At 43.0% G+C, this 17,544-nt stretch overlaps 1 protein-coding gene and 1 pseudogene across 1 annotated transcript; one reads left to right on the forward strand and one right to left on the reverse strand.

Moving 5' to 3' along the window:
- Positions 1-352: 352 nt before the first annotated feature.
- On the reverse strand, positions 353-10,913 carry LOC148774843 (ferritin light chain 1-like). The gene is made up of 2 exons (XM_088827852.1): positions 10,860-10,913; positions 353-790 (listed from the first exon to the last, which is right to left on the reverse strand). The coding sequence occupies exons 1-2, from the start codon at positions 10,911-10,913 to the stop codon at positions 353-355; spliced, it is 492 nt and encodes a 163-aa protein (XP_088683978.1).
- LOC129542388 (calsyntenin-1 pseudogene) lies at positions 10,873-13,921 on the forward strand (annotated as a pseudogene).
- Positions 13,922-17,544: the final 3,623 nt, after the last annotated feature.

The raw sequence follows: 17,544 nt of genomic DNA on the forward strand, positions 1-17,544 counted from the left end.
ATTTCAATAAAATAAGACAGAAATATCAGGCATGCATCTGGGAAAATAATTTGCTTAGGTCTTTTATTTATTTTTTGCTGCAAAAAGCTTTATTGTTTCCATTTGGTCAAAGGCTTGGGAGAGAACTTCAGGGTGGTTACAAATCCAACTAGTGACTGCAGAGAGGGGCTTCAGATAGAAGCCCTGACACCAGAAGGGCCCCCCTCAAAGGCTGGTGGGCTTCGGAAGCTGCTAGTCCTTCTTACAGGTGAGAGTTTCCAGGAGATCCTTGCCCAGTCCAGCCTGAGACCCAGCCAGCCTGCAGAGATTGGTTAGCTGGTCGCCAACTTCTTAATAAGTTTCACCTACTCCTCTAGGGCGTGGCTCTCCCGGCAGTCCCAGAGGTAGGGGTCAGCGAGGGCAGAACCTGGGCCTTGCGATTCACAAAGGTGTGTTTCAGGTTATTCTCTGTGAGCACAGGGACTTCCACAGGGTGCTGGGTTTCACCCCACTCATCTTGAGAAGGCTTCAGCACATTCTGGAAAGGGAGGGAGCAGCTACAGCACTGGTTTGCACTTGAAGAGAGGCCTGACTCCCTCTTGCTGCTCCTGCGCCATTTTGTGGGGGAAAAAAAGTGGCCGAAGCCGTCCTGAGCCACGTTGTGGAGGTCGAAAAAGAAGCCCAGAGAAAGGTAAGTGTAGGAGGCATGCAGATGCACGTTGCCCCGGTGTCTGATGACAGCCTCCACCTCATTGGAATAAGTCTGAGGAATCCAAGAGCTCATGGTTGATAGGTAGTAAGGAATTTTAAGCTCAAAAAAAAAAAAAGAAAGAAAAATTGGTTGATTGAGGTGGCGGAGAACAGCTGAGTGGCTGATTCCAAAGGTTCAACTGGAAAAAAGGTTGGAAGGCGGGAGACTGAAACAAGGGATGTCCCTGGATCTGTTCTGTCCAAACACTGTTGAAGCAAGATCAGACTGAACACCGTCTGGTCTTGAGAGATGGAGGAGAGTGGAGTGGAGAGACAGAGGGAACTAGAGTGCTGGGAGAAGGCTGTACATTCTGCCATGTTAATTTCATACTTGTGAGTACAACATTTTTTAAAATATTTATTTATTTGGCTGGTCTTCGTTGTGGTTTGAGGATCTTTGTTTCTGGCATGCAAACTCTTAGTTGCTTCACTTGGGATCCCCTGACCAGGGATTGAACTCAGGCCCCCTGGATTGGAAATGTGGAGACTCAGCCACAGGCCCACCAGGGAAGCCCCAGGAGTACAGGAGTACAGTGTTTAACAGCATCGTTAAACTTGAGAAATAGCCAGGTGTGCATGTGTGGGAATGCCTGCTCAGTTGCTTCAATCGTGTCTGCCTCTCTGTCACCCCTTGGACTGTATAGGCCACCAGGCTCTTTTGTCTATGGGATTTTGCAGGCAGTAGTGCTAGAGAAGTTTGCCATTTACTCCTCCAGAGGGTCTTCCCAACCCAGGGATCGAACTTGTGTCTCCTGTGGCTACTGCATTGGCAGACTGATTCTTTACCACTGATTAATCTGGGAATTCCTGCATGTGTTTACCTTTCATTAGAAGCACTAAGTTTCACAAATGGATGGGTGTGGAAGCAGATGACTTCAAGATAAAATAGGGCTCTGGAAACGTCAGTTGTGAGAAAGGCTTTGACTTTCCCAATGGTTTAAAATTCACAATTCAGGTCATATATCTAGGTCTCAAAGAGAGATGGGGGAGTTACACTTAATATTTTGATTATATCAGTATTGACCTGATATCTGACATTAAATACCTTCTCAATAAAATGGTTGAATGAATACATTAATATCCAGAACTAACTGACTTTCTTGAAGCAAAGTTTGTTTCTAGACAGTTTTAAGTATTTGGAAAGTCAATACAGTATAATCTTTGACTTGCTTTTTTTGAAAAGGAATTTCTTTGGAGTATAGTTTCTTACAATGGCATGTTAGTTTCTACTGTACAACAAAGTCAATCAGCTATACATGTATATATATCCTCTCTTTCTTGAATTTCCTTCCCAGGTTACCACCAAGCATTGCATAGAGTTCCCTGTGTTATACAGTAGGTTCTCATTACTTATCTATTTTATACACAGTATCAATACTATATATGTGTCAGTCCCAGTCTCTCAATTCATCCCTACCCCCACCCCCAATCCCCCTTTTCCTGTTTGGTATCCATAGGATTGTTCTTTACGTCTGTGACTTGCTTTGATTTTGTTCAGTTCAGTCAGTTCAGTTCAGTCGCTCAGTCGTGTCCGACTCTCCGCGACCCCATGAATCACAGCACGCAAGGCCTCTCTGTCCATCACCAGCTCCCGGAGTACACTCAAACTCATGTCCACAGAGTCAGTGATGCCATCCAGCCATCTCATTCTCCGTCGTCCCCTTCTCTTCCCGCCCCCAACCTTTCCCAGCATCAGAGTCTTTTCCAGTGAGTCAACTCGTCACATGAGGTGGCCAAAGTATTGCAGTTTCAGCTTTAGCATCAGTCCTTCCAATGAACACCCAGGATTGATCTCCCTTAGAATGGACTGGTTGGATCCCCTTGCAGTCCAAGGGACTTTCAAGAGTCTTCTCCAACACCACAGTTCAAAAGCATCTATTCTTTGGTGATCAGCTTTCTTCACAGTCCAACTCTCACATCCATACATGACCACGGGAAAAACCATTGCCTTGACTAGACGGACCTTTGTTGGCAAAGTAATGTCTCTGCTTTTTAATATGCTATCAAGGTTGGTCATAACTTTCCTTCCAAGGAACAAGCGTCTTTTAATTTCATGGCTGCAATCAGCATCCGCAGTGATTTTGGAGCCCAAAAAAATAAAGTCTGACACTGTTTCCACTGTTTTTCCATCTAGTGATGATGTAAATTTGAATCAGTGGCACTGATCCAGATAGACACTCTTAGGAGCTAAAAGTAGACTGACTTGTACTGGAGACCCATTAGCTTTTGAAAGTCTGTAGTGTTTCTTCCGGAGAAGGCAATGGCAAGCCACTCCAGTACTATTGCCTAAAAAATCCCATGGATGGAGGAGCCTGGTTGGCTGTAATCCGTGGGGTCGCTAAGGATCGGACACGACTGAAGTGACTTAGCAGTAGCAGCAGTGTTTCTTCACATAGATTTACTGCTCCACTCAAAACTCTGAAGCAACTTAGTGTACACTAATCTCTCTTGTGGTGATAATAGTGATAGACACTATTAGTGATATACACTAATATCTCTGGTGGTGGTGAGGTGTTGGTCGCTCAGTTGAGTTCTGCTCTTTGCTATCTTATGGACTGTAACCCACCAGGCTTTTCTGTCCATGGGATTCTCCAGGCAAAAATACTAGCTGCTGCTGCTGCTGCTAAGTCACTTCAGTTGTGTCCGACTCTGTGTGACCCCATAGACAGAAGCCCACCAGGCTCCCCCATCCCTGGGATTCTCCAGGGAAGAACACAGGAGTGGGTTGCCATTTCCTTCTCCAATGTGTGAAAGTGAAAAGTGAAAGTGAAGTCGTTCAGTCGTGTCCGACCCTTAGCGACCCCACGGACTGCAGCCTACCAGGCTCCTCCATCCATGGGATTTTCCAGGCAAGAGTACTGGAGTGGCTTGCCATTGCCTTCTCCGAAAAATACTAGAGTGGTTTGCTATTTCCTTCTCCAGGGGATCTTCCCAACTCAGGGTTTGAACCTGGGTCTCCTGCATTTCAGGCAGATTCTTTATCATCTGAGCCACCAGAGAAGCCTATCTCTACTTGCAGTATAAATCTTGTAAATTTAAAGGAATATTGCAGACACCATCAATTTGAAAAAATGCAAAAAGTAGATGATATGAAGATATTAACCATTTTAGTTCACTCTAACAAAGACAGTGCTAGAAGTGCATCTCAGTTTTGATCCCAGAAGACTAGTCATAAGATCTGATTCTAGTGCCAAAATTGCCCTCCCTGAAAACTGGTTTAGATTCAGCATTACTGAACTGTGTAAAAGAGACTTCATTAAGTTGGCTTTCATTCTGTTTATGCCTTTGTCATTTCTTTCACTGTTTAAGTGAAAGTAATACATAAGAAATCATTGCTGACAGGCCTAGAATTTGTCTTCAATTATTTATTGTGATACTCCTCTCTCCACCCACCATTATACTCTAACAAGTCAAGTATCAGTTAAAGGAATGTTCAAGACCCTGTAATTCACAGCATGGTAACTGTTTTGACTATATTTAATGACCAGCACTTACTCCAAATGAGTTAAAGCATATTATTGTGTAAGCATTTATTTTCTCTAGTTTACTGCCTTAGTAAAACATTTTGCTATTTTTCCATTGCTTTTCTGTCCTCTTGTAAGTTTAAATCACAGGACATAACTATTAATAGCTAATGAATAGGATTAGATACTGTGCCAACCAGGTTTATAAGTGTAGGAAATTACCACCAATCTGACAAATGGATAATTGTGTATATATACAGTAGACACCCTGGTCTCACATTTTTCCACATGTCCATAATATTTGAGAATTTTGCCCTTCAACTCAGCCCCTCAACCTAGATTTCCCCCTCTTAGAGAATGGTATCACCTTGTTGCTCAAGTCAGAATTTTGGCTATCATTCTCATCACCCTATTGTAGCTTATCAATACATTACATTTGGTGAATTTAGAATCTAATTGTATAGCATACATGATAATTTGAGAGAAACTTGGTTCTTTTCCTTCTTTCCCTTCTGGGTTATCTAAATTGTCTGCATGAATGTTTATCATCTATGGATGATTAATTGTAAAGACTTTAGTTTTTCTTTCATTCACATACTTATCTGTTTCACATTTGAATCAGTCATGAACTTGATTTTGTAACATCTTACTCTGTTTAATAGCTTTTAATTATTGAATAAGAACAGAAATAGAAATTTGGATATATTAAAGTATTGGCTTTTGCTATTTTTCTTAAATTGTCTTCTAAGGAACTTTAATGAGAACCTGACCATCTATGTCATTAGAATATAATAAAATCAGATTTAGCCTTCCTACAAGAAAATATAAAAGTTTATGCTGTTATATTACCCATATATAAGCTTTTGTTAAGAAAACATCCCACCATCCTGTCAGTTCTCTCTATAAGAGTCAGAGAAAAGCATGTTCATAGCACTATTTGGTTAATTGGCTAGTTATAATGACTATATGTATTAGCTCTATGTAATTTACTGGAATAAGTATCAAGAGAAATTAAGAGAAAATAATAAACATAAAATGTACATATAAGGAGCTATAATTGAATACAAGAGAGATTTTAAATACAGAAAAAGATTTTAAACAAGTAAAATTCATAGTCAACTAAGGTTATAAAATTGCATATTCAAAACTCAAGTATCAAGATAATGATGTTTTTATGTATTAAAATGGCATATAATAGGAGATAATGTCAGTGGTGCAATAAGTAAATAAGTGAGATAGATAAGCATTAAAAATGTTGCCTTCCCCAAATGTTCAAAACATGAGAAATGTTCACAGTATTACATTGAGTAAAACCAACAGATGACTCAAAATCAAATACATAGTGAAAAAACTGAGTCTATGCAGCTTCCAGAAATTTCCCTTGCACTCTTATATTAAAAAACAAATCTCTTTTGCATTTCAGTTCTCACAGCTGTGTTTGCTCTATCCTTGTTGGTTTCATCTATTACATCGCTTATCTTTGAGGTGAAATTACGTCTCTCATCTTTGAGGTGAAATCTTTGGTACTTGGCATATATCCATCAGAATAGGTTACTATGCATAAAACAACACATAACTCTTATTAACTTATAGCTGTCATGTTTATTTTTCTCATGCTATATCCTGCACTGGTGAGTTCTCTGTTCCTTTTATTTCCCTTAGAATTTAGGGTGATGGAACCATAGCTATCTGGAATGAGTAAAGAGGCATGGCAATCCACACATAGGCTCTTAAGCCTCTGCACCTCATTAGCTCACAGCACTTCATGCACATTTGTTTGGCCAGAGGAAGTTCAGGTTCAGCAGAGTGGGAATGTGGAAGTGTCCCCGCAAGCGGGACACTAAAAGAAGGGAAGGAATAACATTGGATCTCACAGCAAGTGACCCTCAGCTGTCATTCCCTCCACTGTCTCACACTAAATAACCCTGCCACTTTGTTGTGGTGGTGGTGAAGTCACTGAGGCATATCCGACACTTTTGCTATTCCACGGACTATAGCCCAGCCATGCTCCTCTGTCCGTGAAATTCTTCAGGTAAGAATACTGGAGTGGGTTGCCTTTCCCTTCTCCAGGGGATAGTCCCAACCCAGGGATCGATCCCGTATCTCCTGCATTGGCAGATGGATTCTTTACCGATGAAATAGTGGACTTCCCATGTGTTTTATGTTAATTAATTGCTGCTACTCCCTGTTAATTACCCATACTCATGTCATATCTTGCACTATGGTTTTGGACTCTCAAAGGAATTCAAACATTGTTTCCTCTCACAACATTCTGACTCCTTATTCGAGAATCGGTAGGAGTATTCCACTCAGTGGGTCTCTAGGAGATGAGTTGCTCAAAGTCAGAGACATTATCTTCCAGTTGAAAATGGATAGGGGCTTTCTCTGTGCTGAGATGGATTGGTCTGGTGCTGTCAGTAGCCTGGAGCATTCTCTTTCTTATAGTTGTTAGGACATGTATATTTACTCTCTCTTCCTTTTGAATTCTTTCTGATATAATCAGGTAAGATGAGTGAGTGGAATGGGGATGGAACTAGTTAGCTTTTAGTAAAAAATGAGGTAACTATTCTCTGTGGATATCCTAAACATTTTTCTTTCTGCAAAGGTGGCCTTTCCTTCCATTGAATATTTGAAACATGTGATCACTATTTGGGATTTGGTATAGAAACAGAAAGAAATTTCCAGTTTAACACTTTAGCTCCAGAACTTTTCAACTTATGCCCAGAGTAGTTTCTCTCTAAAATTTAGTGATTTTCCTCTGATTTGTGGTAGTATATGAGTTTTTATATCTTTAGTTTTTTCTTAGTTTTCTATATTTTCCAAATATTTATTTTACAATAAGCATATTATTGCTTTTACATGTAGAAAAAATACAATAAATTTATTTTCCAAAACAATTTAATTAAACAGTGTATAGGAGACAGGGATCAAGACCATCCCCAAGAAAAAGAAATGCAAAAAAGCAAAATGACTGTCTGAGGAGGCCTTACAAATAGCTGTGAAAAGAAGAGAAGCAAAAAGCAAAGGAGAAAAGTAAAGATATACCCATTTGAATGCATAGTTCCAAAGAATAGCAAGGAGAAATAAGAAAGCCTTCCTCAGTGATCAATGCAAAGAAATAGAGGAAAACAATAAAATAGGAATGACTAGAGATCTCTTCAAGAAAATTAGAGATACCAAGGGAACATTTCATGCAAAGATGGGCTCAATAAGATCTTTTTTGTGTAGTTCTGTGTATTCTTGCCACCTGTTATTAATATCTTCTGCTGCTGTTAGGTCCATACCATTTCTGTCCTTCATTGTGCCCATCTTTGCATGAAATGTTCCCTTGGTATCTCTAATTTTCTTAAAGAGATTGCTAGTCTTACCCATATGATATATAATTCTTACATGGTAATTCATATAATTCCATATATAAAACTCCACGTTTAGACCCATACTTCAATATAAAACTCTTCTGAGTTATCCTGAACCAAAAAGATCAAGAATGTTTTGGGTGGATTTTCTCCGTCTAAACCATCCATGGACTGTAGCCTGCCAGGCTCCTCTGTCCATGGGATTTCTCAGGCAAGAATACTGGAGTGGATTGCCATTCCCTTTTCCAGGGGATCTTCCCAACCCAGAGATCGAACCCAGGGCTCCTGAATTGCAGGCAGATTCTTTACCATCTGAGTCACTAGGGAAGCCCTTCTAGATTAAGAACATAAAAGCAGAGTACACCATATTATCTATCTTATTATTTACTTGCATTGTGCTTAGTCGCTCAGTAGTTTGCTGCTCTTTGCGACCCTGTGGACTGTAACCCACCAGGTTCCTCTCTCCATGGGGATTCTTCAGTCAAGTATACTGGAGTGGGTCGCCATGCCTTCCTCCAGTGGATCTTTCCAAACCAGGGATTGAACCCAGGTCTCCCGCATTGCAGGTGGATTCTTTACTGTCTGAGCCATGAGGGAAGCCCAGTATTTCCTTACTGAAGCACAAATATGTGTCAGTTCAGTTCAGTTGCTCAGTTGTGTCCGACTCTTTGCGACCCCGTGGACTGCAGCATGCCTTAAATGTTTGCAAATATAGTTAAGAATTTATAAATTCAGAGCACACCCACCAGTAGGCAAAAGAGAGTGCAAGAACAGGATACAAGTCTTACATGAATGTTTGAACATTTTCTTAGGTATAGAGATGTTTTCTTCTTTTGGATCTATTTAATTAATATGAGATGGAGGAAGAAAAGTTCTGGAAAAGTTACATCCACATGCATTCGCTAGCAAAGTGTCCAATAAAATCTGCAAGTATCTGAACATTTCATAGCAGTTCTGGTTTCGCTGAAGAGCAGTGAAACTTGCTGGGAACAATCTGAACCAGAATTTGACACCATTGCAGAGGCCAGTCCCTGCAGGTAGACATGAAGAGATGGATTTTAGGATGGATAAATCTTCTGATATTTCAAGTGGTTTGGAGGTAGATTAGGGTTTTTTAAAGAGGTAAAGTCTTTGGCCTTTATTTTTCACTATATTAAGTCTGCCGCAACCACCTAGAAGATTGATCATCAAATTTTCATGCATTTTATGAATATTACTAATAAATTCTAGCATGTAACAGATCTAAGAAACATATCTGATTATCATATTAACAGTCACAAATAGACAAAGCTAGCACTTCAAATGTACAATCTTCTGTCATACTGACAGCTTTACTATTATTTGCACTGTTTTACAAACAGCTTGTACGAATGTTATGGTTTATTGGAGCAATACATTTGTATCATCATGGATTTTTTGGCTGTTACAAAATTCTCCTTTGAGAACACTTCAGAAGATATTTCTGAGTTTAAAAATCCAGGTCGAATTATGAAAATTAAAACAATCCTAAACCTCAAACCTGATCATGTAAAAAGTGAGTAAAGTTCAATGTAAGAGAAAAAGGTAAGGCAATCTCCAATAGTTTAAAAGAAAAAAAAAAAGATTTTTGAATAAAAAGAGAATTCTTTACCACCTTAATCCATTATTAAAGGTGACCATTCATCCTTAGTAATAAGATCAATTTGTGCTGAAAATTTAGTTCTATATGTGTGAATTGGAAGTGATCTTATTAGTGTTCTTCTACGTCAAGTTTGATAAAATCCCCAATCCATTTCAGTTAAGTTTCTATTGATTCACTTAACAGATCAATTTGGACTTGTTCGATTCTTTTGTCAAGGGATTTCATCTGGCTTGAGTTTAACTTTATGAAATAAACATGATTTAGAAATGTAAGATGGAATAAAAAAGAGTCCAGATAAGTGTTGACAATTATTTGAACTCAAGTTTTTGCATTTGAGCATTTGATAGGGCATTGCCACTGAGAAATGGACTAGAAAAACAATAGGACAAGAAGACAGAGTGCCTTTCAAAGTAGTGAAGGTCATACTTTCCTTCACTTGGACTAGTGATTATGTTTCTGTGTCATTGAACAACTTGAAATCTATTTGTCAATAAAATAGTTTTGCTTTTATTCTTTAGTATGTTTTACCTCTGATACTGACTTTCATGAACTAAATACTTCCTTCATATCAGCTTTTCATTTTCCTATTTTCTGCAGCTCACCCTAATTTTTATTAGGAGACAAAGAATAGATTTTAAAATGTGTGAAGGTCTTGGGGACAGTGACACGAGTTCCACCTGATAATCAGTTTCCTGTCTCTTTCTTACCTTCAGGAACAGTTTTGCTACTGCTGCTAAGTCACTTCAGTCGTGTCCGACTCTGTGTGACCCCATAGACGGAAGCCCACCAGGCTCCCCCGTCCCTGGGATTCTCCAGGCAAGAACACTGGAGTGGGTTGACATTTCCTTCTCCAATGTGTGAAAGTGAAAAGTGAAAGTGAAGTCGCTCAGTCGTGTCCGACCCTTAGTGACCCCACGGACTGCAGCCTACCAGGCTCCTCCATCCATGGGATTTTCTAGGCAAGAATACTGGAGTGGCTTGCCATTGCCTTCTCCGTCAGGAACAGTTTTCAGTTCAGTTCAGTTCAGTTCAGTCGCTCAGTCGTGTCCGACTCTCCGCGACCCCATGAATCACAGCACGCCAGGCCTCCCTGTCCATCACCAACTCCCGAAGTTCACTCAAACTCATGTCCACAGAGTCGGTGATGCCATCCAGCCATCTCATTCTCCGTCGTCCCCTTCTCCTCACGCCCCCAACCTTTCCCAGCATCAGAGTCTTTTCCAGTGAGTCAACTCGTCGCATGAGGTGGCCAAAGTATTGCAGTTTCAGCTTTAGCATCAGTCCCTCCAATGTGATGCTAAAAAAGAGAACTGCCCAGAAACATTTCTCTTTCATACTAACTCTCTTCTTATACCCACAGAATAGGCAGGGAAGTACTTTTAGCAAGAAGCAGTCCTTAAGACCTCATGTTCCACGTGGTGAAGAACAGGTGTATAACACAGGGAGCCCAGACTGGTGCTCTGAGATGACCTGGAGGGGTGAAATGGTGGGAGAGCCTCTCTCTCTGTGTATATATATATATACACACACACATTCACAGACATATAATATGTATGTTTTATACATATAAATATAATTAAGACTGATTCATATTGATTTATGGCAGATACCACCACAATATTGTGAACTAGTTATTCTCCAATTAAAAAAAAAAAAATAGGTGGCCGCCATCTTAGTTGCTGCCGCTGCCTCAAGCGAAGCGCTGCCTCCGCTGAGGGGAGGGCGCCCGCGGCCCAGCGTCATGGCGGCGGCTCCTCCTCGGACCCCGGTGCTCGCCGCGGCGGCAAGCAGCCGGCTCCGGGCCGCGAGAGCCCCGCTCGGCGCCCAACGAGCGTCCCTGCCGCTCCCGCCCCGGGCCGGCCGCGGCGCCGGGAGCCGGAGCGATGCTGCGCCGCCCTGCGCCCACTCTGGCCCCGGCCGCCTGGCTGCTGCTGGCCGGGCTGCTCTGCAGCGGCGGGGTCTGGGCCTCGCGAGTCAACAAGCGCAAGCAGTGGCTGGAGCCCACGTATCATGGCTTCGTTAGGGAGAGCGACAGCACCGTGCTCCTCGACCTGCCTCTCATCGCCCTGGACAAAGACGCGCCTTTGCGCTTTGCAGAGAGTTTTGAGGTGACAGTCACCAAAGAAGGTGAGGTTTGTGGATTTAAGATTCACAGACAGAATGTGCCCTTTGACGCAGTGGTGGTGGATAAATCCACTGGTGAGGAGGTCATTCGCTCCACAGAGAAGCTGGACTGTGAGCTGCAGAAGGACTACACGTTTACCATCCTGGCCTGCGACTGCGGGAAGGGGCCAGACGGGGCCAATGTGAAAAAATCTCACAAAGCAACTGTCCACATTCAAGTGAATGATGTCAACGAACATGCACCCGTGTTCAAGGAAAAGTCCTACAAAGCCACAGTGGTGGAGGGGAAGCAGTATGACAGCATCTTGAGGGTGGAGGCGGTGGACGCAGACTGCTCCCCCCAGTTCAGCCAAATCTGCAACTATGAGATCGTCACCCCGGATGTGCCATTCACTGTCGACAAAGATACATAAAGAACACAAAAAAAGCTGAACTATGGTAAAGAGCACCGTTACGAGCTGACTGTCACGGCCTACAACCGAAGGAAGAAAAGAGTGGCAGAAGATGTTTTGGTGAAGATCAGCATCAAGCCCACCTGCACCCCTGGGTGGCAAGGATGGAACAACAGGGTGGAATACGAGCCTGGCACCGGCGCTCTGACACTCTTTCCGAATGTCCATCTGGAAACAGGTGACGAGTCGGTGGCCTCGATGCAGGTGGTGGTGGAGCTGGAGACCAGCCACATCGGGAAGGGCTGTGACCGTGACACCTACTCGGAGAAGTCACTTCACCGGCTCTGCGGTGCTGCGCCCGACACGGCTGAGCTGCTGCCTTCCCCAGGAGGCTCCTGGAACTGGACCGTCGGCCTTCCCATGGACAACGGCCATGACAGCGACCAGGTCTTTGAGTTCAACGGCACTCAGGCGGTGAGGGTCCCGGACGGCATCGTCTCCATCAACCCCAAGGAGCCCTTTACGATCTCTGTGTGGATGAGGCATGGGCCATTTGGCAAGAAGAAGGAGACGATTCTTTGCAGCTCAGACAAAACAGAGATGAACTGACACCATTACTCACTCTATGTCCACGGCTGCCGGCTGATTTTCCTCCTCCATCTGGATGCTTCAGAAGAGAAGAAATAACAAACCTGCAGAGTTCCACTGGAAGGTGTCACATCTGTGACGAGGAATGGCATCACTATGTCCTCAATGTGGAAATCCCCAGTGTGACCCTCTACGTGGACGATGTCCCTCATGAGCCCTTCTCTGTCACTGAAGATTACCCACTTCATCCATCCAAGATCAAAACCCAACTCGTGGTTAGGGCTTGCTGACAAGGTGGTGACCTGCGCATGACCCAGTTTTTCCGAGGTAATCTGGAAGGCCTGACCATCCATTCTGGGAAACTCACAGATAAGAAGGTGATTGACTGTCTGTATACCTGCAAAGAGGGGCTAGACCTGCATACCCCCGAAGACAATGGCAGAGGTGTCAAGATTCAGGCCAACCCCAGTCAGTAGATGTTGACCTTGGAGGGAGAGGACGTGGGGGAGCTTGATAAGGCCATGAAGCACATTTCCTACCTTAATTCATGACAGTTCCCCACCCCAGGGATCTGAAGACTCAAAATCACCAGCACAGTCAAGTGTTTTAATGAGGCCGCCTGCATCTCCATCCCCCTGGTGGATGGCTACATGATGGTTTTGCAGCCAGAAGAGCCCAAGATCAGTATGAGCGGCATCTACCATTTTGCTCCAGCAGCTTCTGAATTTGAAAGCTCGGAGGGGGTTTTCCTCTTCCCCGAGCTTCGGATCATCAGCACCATCACGAGAGAAATGGAGCCGGAAGGGGAAGGGGATGAGGACCCGACAGTTGAAGAGTCACTGGTGTCAGAGGAGATTGTGCACGACCTGGACACCTGTGAGGTCACAGTGGAGGGAGAAGAACTGAATGGAGAGCAGGAGAGCCTGGTGGTGGATGCGGCCCGCCTGCAGCAGAAGGGCATCGAAATGAGCAGCTCTGACATGGGCATGGTCTTCATGGGTGTTGACACTGTGGCCAGCTACGAGGAGATCTTACACCTCTTGCGCTGTCAGAACTGGCACACCAGGTCCTTGCTTGACCGCCAGGTTCAAGCTTGTCTGCTCTGAGCTGAATGGTCGCTATGTCAGCAATGAGTTCCAGGTGGAGGTGAATGTCATCCACACGGCCAGCCCCATGGAGCACGCCAGCCACACAGCCGCCCAGCCGCAGTTCGTCCACCCGTAGCACCGCTCCTTCATTGACCTCTCGGGTCACAACCTGGCCAACCCCCACCCATTTGGAGTCGTGCCCAGCACTGCCACCGTCGTCATCATGGTGTGCATCAGCTTCCTGGTTTTCATGATCATCCTGGGGGTGTTCCGGATCCGGGCTGCACACGAGAGAACCATGCGGGACCAGGACACCGGGAAAGAGAAGGAGATGGACTAGGATGACTCCGCCCTGACCATCACCGTGAACCCCATGGAGACAAACGAGGACCAGCATAGCAGTGAGGAGGAAGAGGAGAGCGAGGACGGGGACAAGGAGGACGACATCACCAATGCCGAGTCGGAGAGCAGTGAGGAGGACGAGGGGGAGCATGGAGACCCGCAGATCGTGAACCGGCAGCAGCAGCTGGAGTTGGACGATTCCACCCTCAGCTACTGAGCACCCTCCTCCCCTGTCCCCCACCACCCCATCTTCCTTCCTGCATCCAGAGACTCTGCTGCCATTGCTGCCCACCCCTAGGGTCCATGATGTACAAAGTCATTATGGTCAGTAGGTCTGCAGACCCTCCCCACCGCCCATCTCTGCCCTGCTCGGTGTGTAGGCCCGTAGACTCCCTCCCCTGCCATCCTCCTTCCTCCCACTTGCCGGGATCGCTCTTAAGTTATGTGAGGAGCTGATGCTGGCTTAACTCCGGAAAAGCTGCAGTGACTGGACTCCTTGACAGAGGGTTAGAATTGCTCACTCCCACCTGGTAATCCTTTCTTCTTTTTTTAAAAGTTTTTATTTTTCCACACTAGTGCATGTATAAAATGGCAGAATGGGGCTAATATGTAGATGATAAACTTTTTAATATTTTGTAAATAAATTGGGATTCCTCATGAAAAAAAAATAGGTGTAAAATATACAGTGATTTTGCATGTATTTGCATTGTCAGTGAAGTTCATTGTCCTTTTCCCTTGGGGTATCTTCTTGAGGACAAAGAGATTTGAAGATAGAGACTCAACATGTGCAAACAAGTCAGAGACTTGATTGGTGGTCGGCGTGGTTTGTCATGCCATTGTACCCATCAGCTTTCAGTTAGGAGAACAGAGCCACTCTAAGTTCCATGGGAAAAAAAAGATTTATTAGACTTTGTGGAAAAAATTAGACTATAGACAAATGTGGGGCCTTGCTGAAGAAGTGATGTTCTTGAAGGGTGGGTGATGTTGGAGATTAGAGAAACAGTTACTAAAAATCACAAAAGAGCTAGTGCAGGCGGACAAATTGAATCTCATGGGAAATCCAAGAAACTTAGCCCTCTAGGTAGTCAAAATGGGATCAGACGTGCACACACATGCTCTCCCATGATACTAACGGCATAAAAATGAGGAAGAAAAATGATGAAGAAAGACAAGGCGCTGGGAAAGAAATCAAATAAGATGCCCCCTTCATCACATTTTTATTTCAATTTTTGTTATTAAATAATTCTTAAAATTTAAAGACCTCCATTTTGGTTATTTCTCACATTTGTTGGTTTTCTGGATGAAAGGCAACAAGCTACTTAAAACATTTCACCCTGACATAGAAAATTTGGGAATTCAACTTGTTTCCTTTTGTAGATGAGCGCCCTAAGACCTTGAAAATTAAAGAAGTTTATTTAAAATGACACAGTCAGTCAAGATAGAGTTCTGTCAGCCGACTCCTACCTCAGTGCTCTTTCTGTGTTACATGACTCCTCCTTGAAGACACATTTTGAATTAAACTGTGGTGAAGTCTCACTCTTCAAAACTCCAATAATATCACCTCTAATTAACACATACAGAACTAAATTTTTAGCCTAGATTGATCTGATGATAAAGGATGATCCTGTAACTGACCTTATTGACATTTCCTTTGGCAAATCTATCTTTCAAGGCTTACTTCCAAGTGTCAGGGTGGTCTCTTGCTTCTGTGGAGGTCAGGTTGAAAGAAGTGGGTGACAAATTATAATTTACTGTATTCTGACAAGAATGTTCATCTTTAACCAGTTTCATCCAGCAAGTCTGAGAACCTAGTCTGTGCCATAGCCTGCATTAGACAATAAGAAGAGGTGCAGAAAGGATCAGAGACGACCCTTCTGCTTTAGCTTATCCTACTGATCCATTCTATTTCCTTGGATGTCTCTTAGAGCTACCTTTACATCAGCTTTTTAAGGGTTGAAAATGCTTGCTAAATTGGAGAGCTTATTCATTCACCTCAAACTTATTCCAGCAGGCAGAGAAAATAAAGGATATGAAAAGGGGTTAAATAAAGTATTTTTGTCAAAGATACAAAAATATAGGAAAAAAATTCTTACATTAATTGTAAACTATGCATTTGGCATAAGAAAGCTACATCCTTGAAAATGGGAACACGTTATGAACCAAAACTTACCCTAAAATTTTACAATCAAACTCTTTCGATACAAATTCAGAATTCCTAGACTTTGTACCATTTAATACTGTTTTATTTTCCATTTTCATGACATCTAAGATGAGTCAAGTACAACCAAATTTAGTTGTGCTTGTTGGTTTTTCACAATTGCTCTGTTTCTGTTGTGTAAAATTTGTTGATGCCATTGATTCTTTAATCATGGCAACTCTTGGGAGCTTAATCTTCAAAACAGTTTAATGTTTGTGCAGTTTATAGTTAATGTTGCAATAGAGATTTTTCTTTTGATGCATTTGAAAATCACAGAGAAATTACCTTTCTTTCTCCTTCAGGATGATGGGCAGTTCCTTCTCTGACTTTCTGGAAGTGGTTGGTAGGAGTGAATGATTGTCAGCCTTTCAGTAAACAACTGAAGATGGGATCTGCTTTTCAAGAGAACAGTGGCCATTCTACCATCCTATCTCTGATGCCGAGAGGTTGAGAGCAAAAGTATATTTGGACAAGTGAAAATATTACTAATGGGAGAGGTACAGTGTCAGTACTAAGACAGTTATTGGAGAACTAATGGGCAGAAAGGGAAGGGTGGGGAATGTGCGCTGAACACTCGGAAGCGCTTCTGCTCGGGATTGTGTGTGCTCCGCCTCGTTTCTTCTGCTTCCGGGTGCTGAAGGCCCTCTGAGACACCGGTGTATTCTTGTCTGTTCTGCAGCTGAACTTCTACTCCATGTGCTTTCTTACTTTCTGTGAGAACTAAGTTAGTCCCCTCTGTTCCAGCTGAATAGAGGGTTTTTGCAAGCACAGGGATGCAACTTGAATCCAGGCCTGAAGTGGGCGCCAGGGGTTTGATTGCTGTATATCGCATGGAAAGCACAGGGAGACAAGCTGGGAGAGCCCTCCAGTGGCTGCGTCCCTACTCTTGCCCTGTGGCAGTGTTTCCTCCACAGGCGGAAGAAGCAGGCATGAATTACTTTTTGCGTCATTTCATTTTTCTTCTCATTGGTTTTAAGAGATCTCCTATCTGTTTAGTCGTCTTCATAGGTTTTCTTGATATTCATTTTAACCGTACTTCACAGGGAAGAAGGAAAACCAATTTTGATTTGCTCCAGGTTTGATTCCTCTGCCCTTCTGAAAACTCCATTACAGTTGAATTTAGAGAGCTTACAAATGGTCAAGGAAAGGTCTAAAGATGATAAAATTATAGGGAAATAGAGACCTATGAGAAAATTTGCTTACAGAAATTGAGTCATTTTTCATAAAGAAATGAAAGAGGAGCAGGGATAATGAACATGTGGTAGCAGAGATGCCAGACAACCAGCTAATGGTGCATAAATAGAAACAGGAAGTAGCTAAAAGTGCATGGGGTAGAAAAGCAAAGCCCCAGTTGTATTAATATCCCCCCAGTTGATGAGAAATTGGAAGTGATTCCCTGGTTCTCATATGTTGAACTGATATTGTATTTCTCAACCACAGTTTTGTAACGCTTTCTTTATCATAGTCTTTGTCACTTCTGCTAGATAACCTTTCCATATCTTATCTCCTGAGACACTTCCATCTCTTCATAACCTGCCCCCAGTCATTGTAGTAGTTTTTATTCAGGTATATTACTTCCATGGTGACTTCCCAAGGACCCTGAGCTCTGTGAAAAGAGGAATTATTAAAAAAAAAATTGTAAT

Source organism: Moschus berezovskii, chromosome 19 (assembly GCF_049115385.1).
Source record: "Moschus berezovskii isolate FMDL1 chromosome 19, NW_MosBer_1.0, whole genome shotgun sequence".
Taxonomy (NCBI): Eukaryota; Metazoa; Chordata; class Mammalia; order Artiodactyla; family Moschidae; genus Moschus; species Moschus berezovskii.